The sequence below is a fragment of the Scardinius erythrophthalmus genome (genome assembly GCF_964197995.2).
Source record: "Scardinius erythrophthalmus genome assembly, chromosome: 2".
Lineage (NCBI taxonomy): Eukaryota > Metazoa > Chordata > Actinopteri > Cypriniformes > Leuciscidae > Scardinius > Scardinius erythrophthalmus.
Window position 1 is genome coordinate 24,398,184 of NC_138222.1, and position 20,836 is coordinate 24,419,019.

At 37.1% G+C, this 20,836-nt stretch overlaps 1 protein-coding gene across 1 annotated transcript in view; it reads right to left on the bottom strand.

Moving 5' to 3' along the window:
* Positions 1-20,836, bottom strand: part of pcxb (pyruvate carboxylase b) — a 249,787-nt gene that overhangs the window by 228,725 nt on the left and 226 nt on the right. The window contains exons 2-7 of the mRNA XM_081348433.1: positions 14,375-14,517; positions 12,520-12,704; positions 11,727-11,892; positions 8,670-8,815; positions 5,953-6,070; positions 4,013-4,164 (exon numbers count right to left, since the gene is read on the bottom strand). Coding sequence (XP_081204559.1) covers positions 4,013-4,164; positions 5,953-6,070; positions 8,670-8,815; positions 11,727-11,892; positions 12,520-12,704; positions 14,375-14,516 — 909 coding nt within the window. The 5' untranslated portion in view covers position 14,517. The remainder of the gene's footprint in view (positions 1-4,012; positions 4,165-5,952; positions 6,071-8,669; positions 8,816-11,726; positions 11,893-12,519; positions 12,705-14,374; positions 14,518-20,836) is intronic.

A 20,836-nucleotide genomic window follows, 5' to 3' on the forward strand; every position in this document is an offset into this window, starting at 1 on the left:
GTAATGGCTGCTAAAAAATTAAGCTTTAGCGAATAAATCACTTTATAAATTATATTAAAATTGTAAACAGTTATTTTAATTGTAATAATATTTCACAATATTTCCTTTTTACAAAATTTTTGATCTAATAAATGCAGCCTTGGTGAGCATAAGAAACTTCTCTGAAAAACATTTAAAAAAATTAACTGACTCCAAACATTTGAACGGCAGTGTATAAAATATATAAATAAATAAAAGATATGGATTTGTCAGCCAGTCCTTTGGGAAAAAATCCAGAGCTTCCTCTGGCTAGTCGATCCCTACTGACATCCCAGTCTGGTGAGTAACAATGGAGGGATTATTTAGGCCTAATACATGTCTTTCCTTTTGCCAGCCGACAGAAAAGGCGGCAGACTTCCATTCTCAGTCATGTCAAAAACAGCATGTCTATAGCCTGCAAGACCCCCAGGACACCGACCAACTTGTCAAGGTCCTAGAGCTTGCGAGGCTACTCAGGTGAGGGCTAATGAACGGCTTAGACTGAGGAGGACCTCAGCATGTCGTGCTATTCCTATTAGGATCAGACCCTCCTGAATTCCATCAGCTGTTACTGGCTCAGTATAGATAAGAAAGTGAATGTGAAGTAAAGCTTTTTCCACAGACAAAAAAAAAACAAAACAATCATGCTCAACCAGAACTCTCAGCAATGGAGACCTACCAAGAGGGCGAGTGTAATTTATTATCAAATTAGTACAACATTATCATAAATGGCCTATATTTCATGTCATGAAGGCCAGAAGAATAAAGAAAGCTGCTGGTTGGGCTACAATCCAAAACAGAGACTGTAATGGAGCTAGAGAGCTTTACCAGAGCTCTACAGATCAATTCTACTGGCAAGGCAAGTGCATTAGTTGTGGGATTTCAGGGGTTTTGTGAGTGAAAAAAACCTACTAAGACTGCCAACAATAGAGATTTTGAAATAATGGGGCCGCTACCTAAATCCAGGGTCATGAGTTCAACCTTGTCTTAGTGGATTATTCTATCCAGAAACAGGAATTCCTGAAATCGTCAAAGCGATGTGGGACCAACAAACCTCTCTGCACAGGTGTATAAAAACTGGCACAGGACTATCAGCAGACTGATATATCACCCAATATTTAGACATTTTAAGAATACAATAACTGTGGTCTTTGGCTGCTCTTACTTAAAATTCTCAGAGAAGACATTTTGAAAAATTTTGGTTTTATATACAATAAAAGTCAATGGGGTCCAGTGTGGTTTGATCATTCTTCAAAATATCTTTCTACAGAAGAAAGTCTGTCATGCAGGGTTGAAACAACATGAGGGTGACTAAACGATAATAGAATATTCATTTTTGGGAGGTCTATCCCTTTAATGATTGAAATCAATAACTGCAATTGGACAATTATGTCTCTCTGTATTTCCCAGGGTGTGAGGATGAAAGCTAAAGCAGTCTTTAGGCTTTAGGATCAAAAGGCAGCTTGATTGGTCACTATACATAAACAAGAACACAGGAAAACCGAAAAGGCAAAGACGTACAAAACAAAGAACTGCATGGTAATAGTCGGTCATGCACAACCAAAATCCAAAACATGGACATTGTTAGAACAAGATTCGCCCCTGAAAGAGGGAAGAAACTGAGCTCACAAATATCAATCTATCACATTCCAAAGCTGTCATATGTGCCTATAGTTCTTATGAACCAGCAACAAAACCTGTTTACTATTTTATTTTATTTTTTTCAATTGTGTCTCACCTCTGCTTACAGACTCTTACCTGTCTCCTAGATTTCTTTTTTTTTTCTCTTTTTTTTCTATCCAGTGGTGCCACTATCAAAAGTATTTCCTTTATTTCCTTTCACATCAGCTATCATGTGACAATCCAATAAAGCCCTTAAACACCTGTTTAACCTCTGTAGGAGCACAGTAGGCTATTAAACTTGTCAAACATACAAACCAAGTGTTGGTATACCTCCAGAGATGCTAAAATACAAGCACAGAATACTTAATTTGTAATCTGAGAACAGTAAAGACAAAAAATGGCTTTCTAATTTGAAACAATCAGAGGCTAACACAGGCCTATAACCTTGTGAAGATAATGAATGAAAACAGTGAAATCTTAATTGGGAAAACTTTCAGTAGTTACACACTACACATGTAATTAGCTTGTGTTGTTAGCTCACTGTATAAATGAGATCTTGCTTACTTTGAAGAAAACAAGTACAAGTAATTACTGGGTCATTTAAGGTGGACAAATTTTCAGTTTTCAAAACAATCCAGACGAACACTTGGGGGTGTCCTGAAAAAGGCCTGAAATCAGTATGAATGAAATACTGCCACCTGTTGTAAATGTACCTACATTACAAATTGTACAATAAAATGATAGGAACTGAGAAGAAGCAACAGCTTGCCAAGTTTCATCAAGCCAAAAAATAGAACAATAAACCCATCTTGTCTCCTGCACCTGCCCAATATTGATTTATCCTCTCTCCATCTTTATCTGTCATCTCTTGCACTCTCTCTCGCCTGGATGGTCGCTCTTTCCCTCTCTCTCTTCACCTTTTCTCAGCTACTGCCAGCATTGCTAATATCATTTCAAAAACATACAAATTTGACTCCTACAGGGGCAAGTGACTTATCAAAACTGACAGCATGTGGTTTATCAACAGATTGGAATTGGTGCTCACATACACACCTTGTAATCACTGGGTGGCGAGTCTATCTCTCCAAATCCGTAATCCTTCTGTCACTAAGTCTAAGGTCAGAGGAGATATCTAAAAAGTGTGTGTGTGTGTGTGTGTGTGTGTGTGTGTGTGTGTGTGTGTGTGTGTGTGTGTGTGTGTGTGTGTGTGTGTGTGTGTGTGTGTGTGTGTGTGTGTGTGTGTGTGTGTGTGTGTGTGTGTGTGTGTGTGTGTGTGTGTGTGTGTGTGTGTGTGTGTGTGCGCAAGCTTGTACTCAGTTTTGACAGAGCAGGCAGATCAACACAGATTAATCTCTACACTTTCCCAGCATGCACCAGGAGGGTTTCCCTCTCCTCTTTATTTTTATTTCCATTCCTGAAAACTGAAAAATGTCAGACTGATTTTCCATTGAAAGGTTCTGACATCAACTTGAGTGTCTAATTGCATTAGCCAAAATATCTCTACATCATGCTTAGCTCTGTCATTCTTTTCATTTTTATTCAGGCCATCTCAAAAGTCATGTGGTATTATGTTGCTTATTTTGTCGCTCTTTCACAATACCTTGTAGAGTTTTGGTCATCCATATATTTCTATTATCATTCTAAATATATCTATTTATCATTGTCAATTGTTTTCTCATATAGTTGTTAATTTTTCCTCAGAGAGGCCCAAAAGTCTCAGACCACAATTAAATTATTTTAATTCATTTAAATTCAATTGAATATTTACTAAGCAAAATGCCAGATTTACAATATGCCACTGTCCATAAATAATCGCACAAATGTAGCTATCAAATACAAGCTATCAAAATACAAACTTTGTTGTTAATCATCAACAGATGAAAAAGAGATATAGAGAGAAGGTGAAAGAAATGTAGGCACTGGCAATGCAACACATATCTCCATAATAACAGACAATCCTGAAACTTTCCTACCAATAACTCATTGATTGCTTTAATCTCTATTTATCAGCCTTTGCTAAACACATTAATAAATAAAACCTAGGCTACCTTCCTCTGTGACTGATTATTTTGACAGAGCAGCACTAAGAACTAGCAGCTTATGTTTATCATTCAATACACACATACAGCACTGTAGATGAGAGAAATCTGGGCCTGGTTGCACATCCCTTGAGGGTGTGTGTGAGCGTGTGACCAGGGATAGTGAAATAAGAGAAGGTATTATAACCTTGAGTTGATTGACCCACACCGTATAGAGGAAAGTTCTTGAAGGGCATGTCAATATGTTGCTAAGAAAAATTTCCAGTATGTGAGAAAGCTGTGGTCAAACAGGTTGTATAATGTATGTCAATCATTTGATTTCAGTACTGTACCTGTTTGGCCAGGTTGACCGCGTCTGAGGTCAGTCTGTCTCTGAGGCGAGAGTCGAGCTGGGCAGCAGGAGCGATCTCTACCACTTTCTGATGTCTTCTCTGGATAGAGCAATCCCTCTCATACAGATGAATTACATTTCCATATTTATCACCTGTGAGTGAAAGCGAGAAGAATAAATATTGAGAGAAGGGACAGAGAGAGGTGCAAAGAGAATGTTTTAAGGTTTATTCTTAAATGGGTTACTCCCACAATGCAGAATATTTCCATGACCTTATCATATATGTCTGAATATCAATAGTGTATAAAATATTTTCTTATTTTTAGATATACTATTTAGGCCTTACTGCTCATAAACAAATGTGAATTCCAATATGACACTTTAGTTTTAACGGTGGAAGAGAGCATGTTGATGTATGTGATGTAGGTAGCTAAACTTTTAGAATCTGACAACTATTTTACGATAGAAATGTGAAGCATTTCAACTCAACTTTTTTACAAAATGTTGCTGTTTTCATTTGAAAATATGCTATCATTTACACAATTCATGTAATTCATAACTGAATATGACAAGGCAAGAAATGTAGACATACGAATAAGTGTGAATGTGTGCATAATATAAAATATTCTTTGCAAAGAGTTAAAACTGATTACTTCATAATTAGACATAAAACTTATTTGATCGTATTACTTTTTAATTATTTAATTATTTAATTCCTTGAAATAAAAAGACCAATACTCAATAAGCCTAGAAGGGACACCATTTTTATGTGAATCCAACACAAACATGAACAGTATTTAAAGGAGAACTCCAGTCAATTTTAACATTGAGCTCATTTTTTTGTACATTTGGAGTGTTGTCAACACAGAGAACAACGACAAAAATCGGTGTTGCCTACACCGAGTTATTCTATTTTTAAAATGTGCACCCTGTTGACTTCAATGGGGCAAGTTTTAAACCTGCTTTTAGCCTCTTAACATCCTTGATGTGTCATTACAAGTGCACAGAAAATGTGAGTGATTCCTTCTGAGTGAACACGAGTGGATCTGACTGCAGTAGATGTGAAAGATATGAATAAAAATGATGTTATTTAAGCCAGCGCAAATACCTGTTTACATCCTGTTTTCGGTTGAAGCCCAAAGTAGTCGATTGCCGAGTTCACGCGCATAGGTTTAGTTACCTATGATGCCGTGAACTCGGCAATCGACTTTGGAAGGAATCAGAAGGAATCACTCACATTTTCTGTGCACTTGTAATGACACATCAAGGATGTTAAGAGGCTAAAAGCAGGTTTAGTACTTGCCCCATTGAAGTCAACAGGGTGCAAATTTTAAAAATAGAATAACTCGGTGTAGGCAACACCGATTTTTGTCGTTGTTCTCTGTATTGACAGCACTCCAAATTTACAAAAAAATGAGCTCAATGTTAAAATTGACCGGAGTTCTCCTTTAACAACATAGTTGTCTTTTAGTTGATACTTTGTTTTGTTGATACTATCCTTTCACTTTAAGTTAATTCCTTTGTCCAGTATCTCAGATAATTGTCTATTTATCTTTTGGTATTACATTCATATTGGAGGACAAGAAGACATAAAACCAGTTTATCTGAGAGTGAGAGAAAGAGAGAGAAAGCGAGCATGTGGTTGGTGTTCCCTGGACACACACAGACCCATTCTCTGTTAACAAGCCCAATTCAATTCCAGCTGTATGTTATCGACTATGAGCTCTGTTCCAGACGAGCAAATCACGTCTAATGAGCCAAAATACTCAGCTATAATGGCTGAAATACACCAGAGAGAAGCTAATAGATCATAGTAAGCAAATATGTGCACATGGCCTAGGGACTTGCAAACAAATTCTTACATTATCCATCCCTCTCTGCTTCATTTGTCAACCCGAACATGCACAAACACAAAATGCACACCTAGATATATGTACTCACCAAGAATTTGTACTTCAATGTGTCGTGGTTTCTCGATGAACTTCTCAACAAACAGAGCACCATTCCCGAATGCCGCCAGAGCCTCTGAGTAGGCTCTCTGATAGTTCTCCTCTAGCTCCTGCCGATCAGTCACAGTTTAATGGTACAAAAATAAAATAAAACAATGACCAAAATAATCATCATCATATATATATATACCATTCAAAAATGTAGGGTCAGCTCAGCAAGGCTGCATGTATTTGATTAAAAAGATAAAAAAAAAAAAAATGAAAATAATTAGAAAATAAATAGAAAAAAACAGTAATACTGTGAAATATTATACCAAATGAAAATAATTGTTTTCAATTTTAATATATTTAAAAATATATATATATTCTTGTGATGACAAAGCTGAATTTTCCGCATCATTACTCCAGTTTTCAGTGTCAATTGATCCTTCAGAAATTATTCTAATATTATTTGGTGCATTTCTTATCATTATCAAAGATGAAAACAGTTGGAAAAGTTCAAAAGTGTTTTATAAATCTTTACGATCAATTTAATGCATCTTTGCTGAATAAAAGTATTTTATTTTTATTTATTTTTAATTGACCCCAAACCTTTTGATATTTAACAAGATATAACGTAATATAATTAAAGCCAGTCATAGTTTAAAATTGAAATAACCAAAGGGTCAATTCAAGTACATGTCTGATAAAAAGGAGATTCTGAATAGTAGAGAATAGTTGAAATTTTTAATGGAACAGAGACCACACGCCCGCTAATGCCATTAGGTGAGCACACGATTGTGTCCATAAAAGATTGAGCTTGATTTACTTTCATTTCTTTTCTGTGAAGTAGTTGAAGACATGAACTGATGTTTTTTTTTTTTTGATGTTCAGGAATCACGGTGCAAAAAGTAAAAAAAAAAAAAAAAAACTCAAAGCTTGTCGACTTATCTCACAGAGCCTTGTAGAAGGAGGCAATAAACATTTTTCGCAGGTGACAATATAGGCAATAAAATATAGGAAATAAATACAGTAAATGACCTATGCAGAGCTATCAATGTCCGTGTGATATACTGTAGTTATACCCTGGAGTAGTAATTGTCACATGTGCATGTCCACATGTCAAGTGGAGCAATTGAAAGCAGTCATAAAATAGGCAGTAGCCACTGACATAAAATAAACATTATATGCTGCAGGGGCGCAGATAGAATTTTTTAACTGGGGGGGACCAAGCTGTCAGCAAATGATTTAAACTCAATTCGTTATTTTCGTAATTTGGGCTTTAACTAGTGCTCAAGTAGTAACTTTGCATAATTTGGGCTAATGATTTGCATTAAAAAGCCATTGGGGGATTGTTATTTGAAATCATGGATAAACAACAATGACCAAAGGTAAACAAAAGCCTACCTGATCACCACTAGCAATGCATGATCAGACTGTTATTTGACTAGTATGCCAATCACCCACCAAAACTTCATGTCTTTAGCAAAGTATGTTTTTTTTAAACATTTGCTTATCTCAGCATACAAAGTCTATCATTATGAACAAAAAAGCAAAGAACCTATGTGCAAATAATAATAATAATAATTGTTTGGTTTTTGAAAAAACGAGGTGATTGTTTTTTGTCTCTTCATCGCCTTTATATGACATTTATACAGTAAATTTTTTTCAGTTCAGAAAATCACCGGCTCAGCTCAGAAATAGGGGCTGTTTACACACTTCATGCGTTTTCTGTGATGGGATAGCTATCCGATCGTGAAAAGACCAGGTGTAAATGCCCTCCAAAACGCATTCGAGACAGATTTGAATCCGATCGCTCAAACCACTTCAGGAGGAGGTCTGGTCCGCATCCCAGACGAAACTGAACAAGTGTAAATGCATCTGGTTGTTGAAACCATATATGTAAATTTTACTCCTCCCAAAAATGCTAAAAAATAAACGTGTGAGAGCGTGTTATAGGCTATATGTAATGTTATAGCCAGATATGGCGACGCTACTGGAACAGCATCACCGCAGACGAGAAGCTGAACATATTCATCAAGCAAACTATCGCAAATCAAAGTGAAAGTAAGTCACAGACGCGGGACCAAGCGCGGGAATTGAAGATCGGATTTAAATCCGTTTTGCAAAAACACGTTTATGTAGGCTATAGTGTATACACATAATGTATAGCGAAAACAATGATTAATCCCCTGTTTTACCGATTTTTGTCGCGTTTCGTAGGGATAGTGAGGGCGGGGGACGGATCGGGTCACTATGAATCTGGGGGGGTCATGTCCCCCCCCGTCCCCAGTGCCATCTGCGCGCCTGATATGCTGTATAGACATGAGCAGAAAATAAGGCCCATTAACAGGTGTGATCGACATGGCTTAGTGGGCTAGCCTTGAAACACAGTTATCTGACATAGAGGAGTAGGGCACTACTGGCCATGATGTCAGGCTGTGTTTTTCAAATGGGAAAAAGTGATTTTGTGGATCTAGCGAGAATGTTTTTGAGCCCTAAAGTGAAAAAGTGATGTGTGCAATTTGTTCAATTTTAAATTACTTTCCCCTCTTCCAGTTTAATTTGTCGAGGCAGCTATAAGTAATAAGTGTGAACTCTGTGGCGTTGTAGCACTCCGTATATTCAGATGGCTGGCCTGCTATCATCACAGTGACATACAGTATGGTGGATTTCTGATTCCCTAGTCATTTATTTTTTACTCCTTCATGGGCCAGAAGCTTCACTGACCTCATAATCTCTGACCACCCTCATCCCACGGCCTCCTCCTCCATATGCAGCTTTAAAGATGATGGGAAAGTCATGTGTTTTGGCAAACTCATGAGCCTCTTGAAGAGATGAGATGGGAGCGTCTGTTCCAGGAACAACTGGAACACCTTCACACACACACACACATTTACATAGCTATTTAAATAGGGCATCGCATCACATTTGGTCTTGAAATACAATTCAGAGTCCTCTAAGTCTGAGACCAAGACAAAACTCCGGTCAAGACCGAAACAAAACAGAGAGACCTTAAAAAAAATGGTCTTGAGACCAAGACCGGTCTCGAATACTACTACTGTACAACACTTCCAGCAACATCAGATTAAACCAGGAAAGACCAGTTGTTTTGTAGAAATACAAAGAAATTTTTATTGATTTACTCCTTGATATTTATTCCTTTATAAGCAGTTATAGATTACTGTATTCTAAATATAATTAGCCTATGTTTTATCCCCAACTTTAAATGCTTTAATTTAGGCTATTTTGTAACAGCGCCACAGTTTAGCGCACCACAAAGAACACTCGGGAACCGCACCTGTGGCTGGCTGCACTGCTGCTTCGCGCTCAGTAAGGAATATAGGTAGGCTAGTAATCTCTATGTGTCTGTCCGTTTGCATTTTGATTATTTCGAGAACCGTTCATCCAATCGACTTCACAAGGGAGTGCAGTGTCGCATTTGGTGCAATATAGACAGACACGCGAGACGCGACACGTTCAGAATTAATAGTAAACTACAGAACAACGCGAGCGGGAAGCGGCGCACCTCACGCGAGCAGGGCTTAGGCTATATATTCTCCGAGAACGGACACTGCATTAGTGATATAAAATGCACACAGTCTGTTAACTTAAGCAATACTTTTAAGGTAGTCTAATATTTTTCTGACTAACAAATTACTGACACAGTAAAGGGTAGATTTAAATAAAGAAAAACGAAATTTAAATAAAGAAAAAAACTAAATTTAAATAAAGAAAAAAACTAAATTTAAATAAAGAAAAACGAAATTAAGTTAGCCTAAATTAAAAACGAGATTAATTTAGATTGATAATAACGGGTAAAAAGTCTAATACATTTTGTTTCTATTATTCTATTTTCCACAATGTCAAAGCAACAGCAGCAATACAAGCTCAGGCATGCACTTCGGTCCATACAAACTCCGCTGTTCTGCGCTATAGCCAGAGAACACTCCCATTGCTGGAACACTCAGGCGTCGGTTCTATTTCTAGCATGCACGCGTTTGCTGCGTGGCTCGAGCCGCGCCTGAGTGTCTCACGCAGGCAGTGTGCAAACTCCAACCTATTAACATGGGAGCCGAAATAAAAACAGACACCCAACGCAGCTGAGACTCTCAAGCCAGCAGCCAGTGTGTCGCCGGCCTTATTCAAGCGCGAATGAGAACCGTTTCGTGGGGGATCCCAGGTGTCAAAAAAAAAAAAAAAAAAAAAAACGTTTTTTCATTGTTGTTTTATAAATGCTATATGACAATTGTTTAATAAATGTTCAATCAAAATGCAAAACATTGCGTCTTTTTTTTTTTTTTTTTAGTCGACTAATCGTTGTGCAGGACAGGACTTTGGTCGACTAAGCATTTCTTTGGTTGACTACAGCCCTACTAGTTTGCAAAAGTAGGTTTTGGACAAAATGCGACATAGCAGAAAATTTTTCCTGCCTAAATCGATTTTGGATATAGCAATTGTGTCCGCCTTGAGCCAGGGATCACAGTGGTGTAAGACACTTGAGTCTATGACAAACGGCCTAAGAGTTATGAGCGATTTTGTACTTTTGGTTGCTGTAGCGCCACCTATGGGCCAATCGGGGTCATACTCTGATAGGTTGTCCCCAAATTGAGGCCTACCATCTGGCCAGGTTTCAAGTCTCTAGGCCTTACGGTATTGGCCTGCACGATGCGTTTTACGAATCTTTACAATTACAATAGGGTTTCAGCATTTCATGCTTGAACCCCTAATAATGTCATGTTCATTGGGGTGTTCTTGTTACTACTAGAAACAAGGTTATATCATGCTGACTGACAGCCTTGACAGGTATTCATGTAAACACAGCTGGTTATTTCTGAAGTGAAAATGAACAGATGCGACAAAAAAGGATATGTGTCAAAAGATCAGATTTATGCCTTGCAGTGTTAAAGCAGCCATAGTGTCATAAAAAAAAACCTCTCTCTCTTACCATCATAAATTGTTTATTATATGGACCCAGTTTGATTCAATTTGATTTGCTGAGCTATGAATTTAGTTTTACAGCACTGAAATTTTTTACTGTTTGTATCGGCCTGTTCAATTTCCGACCAGCAGCGCCAAATCACCATTCTCAGTACGGAAGATAGGGCAGAACAGAATCGGTCTCCATCACTAACCTAACCAATAGTCCTTGAGTCTATAAGCTGTACCTTAACATCCCTTCTGAGACTGCTGGTTTGAAACTGCTGTCATGGCTCTGCGGATGGATTAGTAGCGGGGGTTTTGCAGTGACTCTTTCTGCCAATTACATTGTTACACCAATATAGGTGATGTCTTATGCCAGGGTCACACTAGACTTTGAGCACACAAAATTTCTTGCAAAATCTGATCAGATTTCAATCAGACATGCACAAAAATCGGATTTGGAATGAGTCTGAAAGTAGCTTTTGAGAGCAAGTTGACTGTTCAAGTTGACTTTAGCAGATGATTTTCACTGGAATTAGTTTATTATTTATGTTAAATAATTCTGCATATGGATATTGCATATTGAGTTGAGAAAAACACAAGCTTAGACATTGTCACCTGTGAAAGTTGATCCCATTTTAACTGGAATTTATAGCCTGGCGGTTATTACAACCACAGTGCTGTGGCATTTTCTATGAAAATGCATTGATTTGTTAGTATGAGTGATGAACAGCATGTTGATTATTCCAATATGGTGGACGCATTGATGTGTCTAGAGCAACGGATGCGATATCTAAGTATACATGCTGTTTACCCCCCTCCCCTATGTAGAAAGATATCTCAGGGGTAGAGTTTATCAGGTACCTGCTTGTATGGCCAGGGCACGGGCTTCCACTTTATCCCCCATCTTGCGCACAACCTCTGGGGAAGGTCCAATGAATCTCACCCCGGCTTCAGCACAGGCTTGGGCAAAGTCTGCGCGCTCTGATAAAAAGCCATAACCAGGGTGGATCGCATCCACATTATTTTCCTGAGAGGGAGAGAAGCACAGGCAGAGAAATACACCGTGGATGAGAAATAGAAAGACAGAGAGAAATGAGAGCAGAATGAAATAACATTAGCCAGGGATATGTATGTGGCACAGCAGTCAGGCCTAATTCTGATGCTGGAAAATACTAATTTCATTAAAATCCCAATCAGAGAGAATTTGAAAAGGCCCCCTCTCTCTGTTGGCTGACTGTGTGCAACATGGTAATTGCATTGGAGAAAGACTAATTATTCTGAGGCCGTCTGCTGAGGTTAGAGACGATGATGTTGGCTGCTTGTTCAGTTTTAATATGGTGTGGTGTTGTGCGTGTGTACTGCTTTGTGTTTATGCATTATTAGTGTATTGTTGTGGTGGCTAAGCTGCTGGTTTGAGAGATGAGCTGCCTGTGGCATAATGAGGGAGTTCGCCAAAGGATCTGAATCTGGCTGGCATCTCTGACACCGTTCCAAAAAACAGGACTGGATCTATTTGAGCACCATATAGAGAAGTGCTGATGTGAATACTAAGCACTGGGAGAGATGCGCTTATTGCACAATGCAGGCAGGCCGTCATTCAGAGAGTGACAGAGGAGGTGAATCACAGTCTGACAGATAGATATATATTTCTAACCTTAGCCACTTTGATTATGTTAGGGATATGAAGATAGGCTGCAACGGGGGGCAGGCCTCTGCCGATGAGGTAAGCCTCATCTGCCTTCTGTCTATGCATCTGCCCCGTGTCCTGCTCTGAATATATTGCCACTGTCCGGATACCGAGTTCTGTGCATGCTCGAAACACACGGATGGCTATTTCACCTGAGTGAAGGGAGAAAAGAAACAATAGTAAAACAAGGAATTTTGTTTTGTTTTGTTTTGAAATGTAATTAAATTTGTGAAATGTAAACTGAAAATGAGCCTGTCAGTTTCTCAAAGGACAAAACAACAGAAAGCACAATATTGTTTATTAGGCTTTATCAGAGGATTTGAATAGAAAATGAGAAAAATGGAAAACAAAAAAAAAGAATGTAATTGAAATGAATTTAGGGGTGTGCGATATAGTCTACTATAATATCGTAATTGTTGTTTTACCGATGTGCACGCTGACATGTCAACACACATTGAGAGTAACGTTAACACTTTCACTGCTGATGTAACGTTAGTAGAATGCTGTAAATGACCCCAAAATTCAATATATGGGAGAAAAATGCCCCGTGTGAGTTTTTGACTTTATTTCTATTGGTTGTCAAAGATAACGCGTTAATTTCTGCAATTAATACAGCACCCAATATAAATTGGTGCTGGCGCGATGTCTGTAAAATGGCTCTCCACGTGCGAGACTGCGAGTAGACACGCGCGCGCGCGCGCGCGCACACACACACATGAAACGCACGCATGCACAGAAAGACAAACAGCTTGGCATATTTTATTGCGCTTACAAAATTGTCAGAATGCCTGTGAGTATACTCATAAGCGTTGAGCTAAAACATGACTGTATATAGTAGGGAGAAAATCGGATGTAGGCTATGTTAGATCCGCGTCACGTGAGTCAGGTCCTTGACTGTGGTCATGTCTTAAAGTGACAGCAGCCTAATGTACTGCAGTCAGTAATTATTAAAAATTGGTAACAAAAAAAAAAGAAAAAAAAGAGAAAATCTCTAATATTAGGTCAAATAGGTTGAGCTGACAAAAAAGGTTGGGGAATCCCTGCATTGCATAATATGAAATGTGAATTTACATTTTAATGTGTTTGAAAGATAGCCTACCAAAGACAGTAATACATGGTTAAATGACTCTCTAAGTGAAAATTTTAACAATATTTAATGTGTTCATCAGGAATTAATGCAATATTGAGAAAACACTTAAAAAGTGAAATGATTTCTGTAAATCCAGTGATCAAATGCTGTGTGGCTCTCAGTTTTCAGTGATAGGTGGAAGACCTTCTGAACGTATAAGCAGAATAGGATTTTTTTTTTTAAAGGAAAATGTAAAATATAAAAAAGAAATAGTATGGAGAATCAAGCTCTCAGATTTCATCAAAAATATCTTCATATGTGTTCCGATGATAAGCGAAGGTCATGGCTTTGGATCAACACGAGGGTGAGTAATTAATAACAGAAATTTCATTTTTGGGTGAACTAACCCTTTCATTTTTGTAATCTGATTATGCATATTACATGTGATCAGTTACTACCCAGCACTATACACTTTAAATATTTGGAGCATTGCATCTAAAAGTTAGAAAACCTGCATTAGTATACAGGTTTGAAATGACAAGCAGGTGAATAAATAACAAAAGGATGAGTAAATAATGACAAGAGGGTGAGTAAATAATAACAAGTAAATCATTTTTATATTATGTTGAAACTTAATTTAAAATGCAGCACTCCGTTCCTGTGTGTATTTAGACTCTCGGAGCACTAATCCAGGGATCAGACTCTCACTTTCACTTTTTTTTCTGTTTGCAAAATATTTAATCTCAGGATTACCTCTGTTTGCCACCATGACCTTTTTGATTGGTCGATACTCCAGGCTTTGGGGAGACAAGTGAGCAGAACGACAAAACAAACCCACTCTCCTGATGAGCAGGATGCCCATCTTCCCCCTGGACCCTCCCAAATGCAGGAGCATCCTAGAGAAATACAAGCAGAAAGGACAAAGATGAATAAATTGCTCGGGATCTAGCTATCCATCATAAATTAGCTTTAAAAATACAGACAGTAAAAATAAATTATCTCTATGTGAAACACTTCAGAATAGGCTCCTGATCTCTTACTGTCTTCACCAAAACAATAGTCCGGTTAAGTTTTATGAGCCGTGATGTATTTCAAAACTCTTTCGTTTTCCACTGGCTATGAATGCAGATGTATAACCTAGCCTACTATCCATCTAGCTTACTTTATTGTTTTGAATCTCCTGTAAGGGACTGCTGCCATCTAGTGGTTGTAAAGTAAACAGTTTCTCCTTAAAAGCTACTTTACCTAAAACAGATCGCACTAGGTCCCATTTTTATAAATGAAAACAAAAAGTTTCTCTTTTGTATTTAATAAATAAGACTGTAATTTTATCATTTACACTTTATATTACATTGAACCGAGGAAATGCACATGATCAAAATTGGGTCAGTTTACCTTGGCAAAGTCTGCAGTTTACTATTTTCGCAATTACCTGTATTCAAAGTCTGGATGTTGGTGTATGCATGTGCTCTCAGATTGTGTCTGTGTGATTATGCATTGACATGATTGTTTGACTGAGTGTCTGAATTCATTATAGTACTTTGAATGAAAATTAGACACAACCCATTAAAATGATCTCATCTCATGGCCACCCTCAATATATTACTTATATATTCAGAACAATTAAGAGTAAATATCCTGAGTGACAATTTACAGAGGGCCATCAGAAAATTTATTTTTTCATCTACCTGTTTATACATCGGTCTAAGACAACTTCCAGTGTGCTAATGTATTTAGAGTGTGTTCCAGTGGGAAGCAAACTATGAATTACGCCCAGGTATGCTAACACTTATCTCACTGTTACTCTATTCCTGTCTATGTCTCACCTACACCATCACAGATGGCAGACATAATATTCAAACCCATTTTTGTATTCACCCACTTGTGTATGCAGACTGCAGTTTGAGCACACCAACCTTTAAATAGCATAGCATTGCATACACTTTAAAAAGTGAACAGTTGGATCAACTTAAAAAAAATACTTCAATTGGTAACACCTAAAGAAATTAAGTTTTCTCAACTTAAATTATCAAATTTTTCACGATAAAACGTGATAATTTAAATTGAGAAAACATAATTTCTTTAGGTGTTACCTATTGAAGTACTTTTTTTAAGTTGATCCAACTGTTCACTTTTTACAGTGTATTTACACGTTTGCATTTTCTTTGTTTGGCTCCAAGTACTAATAATGTAGGCTATGTATATATTTTACAATGTGTTCAAGGTCTATGTTTTGAAATAAGAATGCATAGAAACTCAACTAAAAGTGACACTGCACTGTAAAAAGTGAACAGTTGGATCAACTTAAAAAAATTACTTCAATTGGTAACACCTAAAGAAATTAAGTTTCTCAACTTAAATTATCACGTTTTATCGTGAAAAATGTGATAATTTAAGTTGAGAAAACTTAATTTATTTAGGTGTTACCAATTGAAGTAATTTTTTTAAAGGGGGGGTACAATGGTGTTTCATGTATTCAGAGTTGTTTACACTGTTAAAGAGATGGATTCTCATGCTAAACATGGGCAAAGTTTAAAAAAAATATTTTGGACGAATAACGGAGAATTTCTGTGCCGAAAATCTTACTTCCGGGTTGGTGCAAGTTTCGGCTGTTTTTTTTTCGATCGTGGATCTAATGACGTAGATCAGAGTGGAACTCCTTATATGAGCATTTTTCTCGGAAAAGCGCGCCCGCGCACACGTCGACTAGAGGAGAGCGAGACCGCGCACATCAACGCGCTTCAACAGGAAATCATCGGCGCCAGCGCTGCATAGGATTTGTTCAAGAATGTCTCCAAAAAAGTGTGTTTTTGGATGTGAGGGAAAGCTTACCGTGTTCAGCTTTCCAAATAACCCAGTGTTACAGGAACAGTGGATGCAGTTTGTTTTTCCGGGGCAGCAACGGAGTGTAGGAAGTGCGGTTGTGTGTTCTGGTCATTTCAGTGACGATGACGAATGTTTTATTAACAAGGCCCAGGTCGACGCTGGATTTGCAAATCGTTTGCTATTAAAACGTGGAGCGGTCCCAGTGATAAAAGACCCCATTCATGTAAGTACAACTGGATCAGAATTCTGTCTTTTGCTGGAATTCAAGCACTACCGCTTGACTCTATAGCTCTGCCTCCAGGACCTCGGCTTTTTCCGGAGAGAATCGGAAAGCTGTTTTTTCTTTTAAAATTATAATAAAACTAAACACTTTTTGGAGATATTAAGGATGCACTACTACTCTATAGGTACTCAAGATTAACATGAGATTAGGTGAAACTGTGCATGTTATGTACCCTTTAAGTTGATCCAACTGTTCACTTTTTACAGTGTGTTTGTACACTGTAGCTGCTTACTGTTCCAAAACAAAAGAGCCCACTTCAAAATCTCTATGATATTCTTGTGCCTGATATGGCTCGGTCTCTCCATAAGTATAAAGGATTTTTACACTCATTTTATTCCTTGCTGAAAATCATATCACATATCACTTAGAACAGTTGCAGGCCTATACCTGGGGTGGGGGTGTTCAAATCTGTAAGTATGAGCAATAGACATATTAATACAAGCCTTGGAAAGCATCAGTAGATACATATTGATAGGTGAACTGCAGACCAGATACTGTATATGTTTGTAAATAAATAGGGAGCAACTCAATGACTGGCTTTCACTGGTCACAGGTCAAAGACAGCAGTGATTGGCTGAAAGATTCAGTAGGTTAGTAGCTCATAAACCAAACAAACTTTGAACAAGAGTTAGTGGGTCATTAGTTGTTCCTTCATCAAGACTCCTGTGTCAACATGAACTTTGATCATGTGGGAAAATCCATTGAACAACCTCTGCTTTTTTTCTTTACTTTAGTGACACCAAGTGCAGTGAAATTAATTTAAACTCTGAAAAATAAAGATTATTTATTGATATAAACTATGTTTCTGCAAAGAACATTTAACATCCATAGAACCTTTCTATTCCACAAAAGGCTTTAGCCACTATATTTAAGGTGTACTTGTTGCAGTGTTATTTTACATGTAAGTACTGAGCAATATGAATCATATCATATCATCAGTGTTAAGGTTAGGATTAAGGTTTGATTTAGGGTTAATTGCATGTAATTATACATCATTTGTAGTTTTTACTATTGTATGTAACGTGTAACAAAGACACTGTAAAATAAAGTGTTTCCAAGGTTTTTCTCTATTTTTTTATTTTTATTCTTCACACTAAGAGAATGATTGTTCTTTTAAGAACCTTTTACTGAAATGTTCTTTGGGGAACCAACAATGGTTCTTCAAACCTCCCCTTTATTTTTTAAGAGTGTTGTTATATTAGCTGCTTCCATTCTTTTCTCTTTTGGAAAGGAAAAATGTTTGTTTTTTTCATACTAAACCATAATTCAGACGGCTGTGGCACACCTATGAAGCACTGATGGCTTCACAAGGGGAAATTACAGAGAAAATATAATGATCAGCCTCTTGGTGCCTACCAAAATTGCTCAGTTAGCGTTAAATTACTCTGAACGCTGCCCTAAAAGGCCAAGCTGGGTAAAATCAACATGCTCCGCCGCCTCCGTACACAATCTAAATAGAACCATACATCAGCAGAGCTTTTTTGGGCCCTTTTGTTGCTCTCTACTGCTCTCCTTTCAGTCTATTCCTTCACCTCTCCTTCCACCTGACTAACACGTCCTGCTCTGTTTGTCCATTAGAGCTCCAGTAGATAGATGTTCTTTGTCTTTGCATTCTAAGCAGTGCAAATATTCTGCCATTAAGGCACATGAGGCCAGCTCAAGCAATACAAACACAAATGCACAACTTTTTCAATATACAATCTGAGCTAATGTCAACCTCCAAAGTCAATATTGACATGGTTAAACTAAAACACACATCTATAAATAATAATAATAATACACAATATATAATATAATGTAGGCAACACAACATTAGAGGTGCGTCCCAATTCACATACTTCTTCAATATTCTATGCTGTTTTGCAGTATAAGTAGTGCGAGCAGTCTGTTCGCACTGAAAATTCCAAATAGAAAAATTTAACTTTAAATGCCCAGATTATGCCATTAATTAACCAAAAAAACAAAACCAAAAAATGAAGTGTGGAATGTTGGACACGTCATGCACTCGACTATAGCCGTTTTAATTACATAGCGGAGGGGGAGGTGCTATCAGTTTGTTTTGTTTTGTTTTGTTTTGTTTTGTTTTGTTTTGTTTTGTTTTGTTTTGTTTTGTTTTGTTTTGTTTTGTTTTGATTTGATTTGTTTTGTTTTGTTGTTTTGTTTAAACTTGATTGATCAAACACACACAGAGCCTTCAGACACTAGGACTGACTCTACGTGAATGTGTAGTACGTGAGCACTGTTATCTCCCTGTCAAGTACAAACTATCACATCATCCTTTGATGAGCTTTAAGTGGACATCCAGCAAGCAATTTTGTGTTTAAAAGATGTCTAATGGTCATCCAAACACAGCCTTGATATCCAGGCTTAAACAAGGCAAAATGTGGGCTGTAAGTGAAAATTTAATAGACGTCTAACCATAGCCCAAGAATACTAGTCATCTAGAATATGTCAAAGAAATTAAACCAAACACCTTGTAATCACTATTGACTATTGGCAAATTATTCTGGCAAAAACGACATGTAACCAAATTCAAGGATATTTTGGCTAGGAGTGGGTTACTCATAGCCAGACTATATAGGGACGATAGTTAACCTAGACGGTGAAATGACAACTATTGCTTACTGGGCAGTGTACAAAGTTGGTGGTCTTCTTCTTTGTTTGTTTGTCTTTGTTTGTTTTGTAATCATTTAAATATTAAACAACACTGAACTCTGTACAGAGTGTTTTATCCTCTCTAGGGTTGAATGATGAATAAGTTAATGATAACAAAATGCAATTGATCTGTAGTTACTCGACCATTCAAGATATGCAATCAGATATATTATCACACAAGTGGTATTTTGTTTTGATTGTCCAATGAGTATGACCACATGTAAGTACAAAGGATGGCCTCCTTTCTATTGTTTTTGCAAACATTTGTCTTCTTATTTAAATGCTGCTGATAAGTCCTTAAAGCGGCAAGAACAAATGGTCTAGTTTGCACAGTTCTGCACCAAACAGCTGACCAAAGGTCACACAGTCCTTGAAAAAAAGACATTGTTAATATGCCAGTGTACACACAGTTTGTGTTCCACAGTCTTCCTCCCGAAACAATCATGCATGTGTATACACACACGCTCACACTCTCTCTCACACAAACACACATGGACAAAAAATCGTGTTGCACAATATTAAAATGACCTCCATTAAACTGATAAGCCAATATTTATTTTTATGTTGTGGCCAATAACCAATAAATGGCTGATATTTATTATATGATATATTTATGGTATATATTTTGCATTAATAAATAAAAAATAAAATACTAAGGGCTAAAGTCGGTCATTTTAAAATCTACAAGGGAATTTAAGGATCACAATGTTACTGTATATGCACAGTATAAAAATGGATTTTCATTTTGATTTGATTTAAACAGTGTTTTTAAAAGATTCAATTTAAATGAGTGTTATATGACAGTAAAGGTAATCTAAATATAAAAATATTCAATATTAGCCAACATATATCCAATATCAACCGATATTAATAACTGATTATGCACTGATATATATCATGCAACCCTAAAAAAAATGCATTTGGGGAGGTCCTATATATGACAAAATGGTCGAATGAATATTCACTGACAGCAAGCACTGATGAATCTGACACAGAATACAATTATTTTCAGGAAATGTACATGTACACATATACAATCACTCACATCATAAAAGTGACATACTGTATGGTAGTAGTTTCATCACCACGTGCACAAGAGCTCTGAATACACACAGTTCAAAACAACGTTTGCTACAGGAGGGTTTTCTCTGTAACATGACCCAATTAATTTCCCCTCAAAACACTACACTGTAAAAAAAATATTTACACGATTTGTTATCACAATTTTTTTTCTTTTATCAAATCAACTAATATAATTTATGTGGTTCAGATAACATAATAATTTGAGTTTCTGTTGAAACTCCTTCAACAGAATATCCTTCATTGTATCAACTCAATTTCTTTAATTTCAATTAACTTAAAAATTTAAGGCAACCAGGTTACTTACTTTTTTAAGTTAAACCAACAATATATTTACAGTTTTTACAGTGAATACTCAGCTGATCACATAC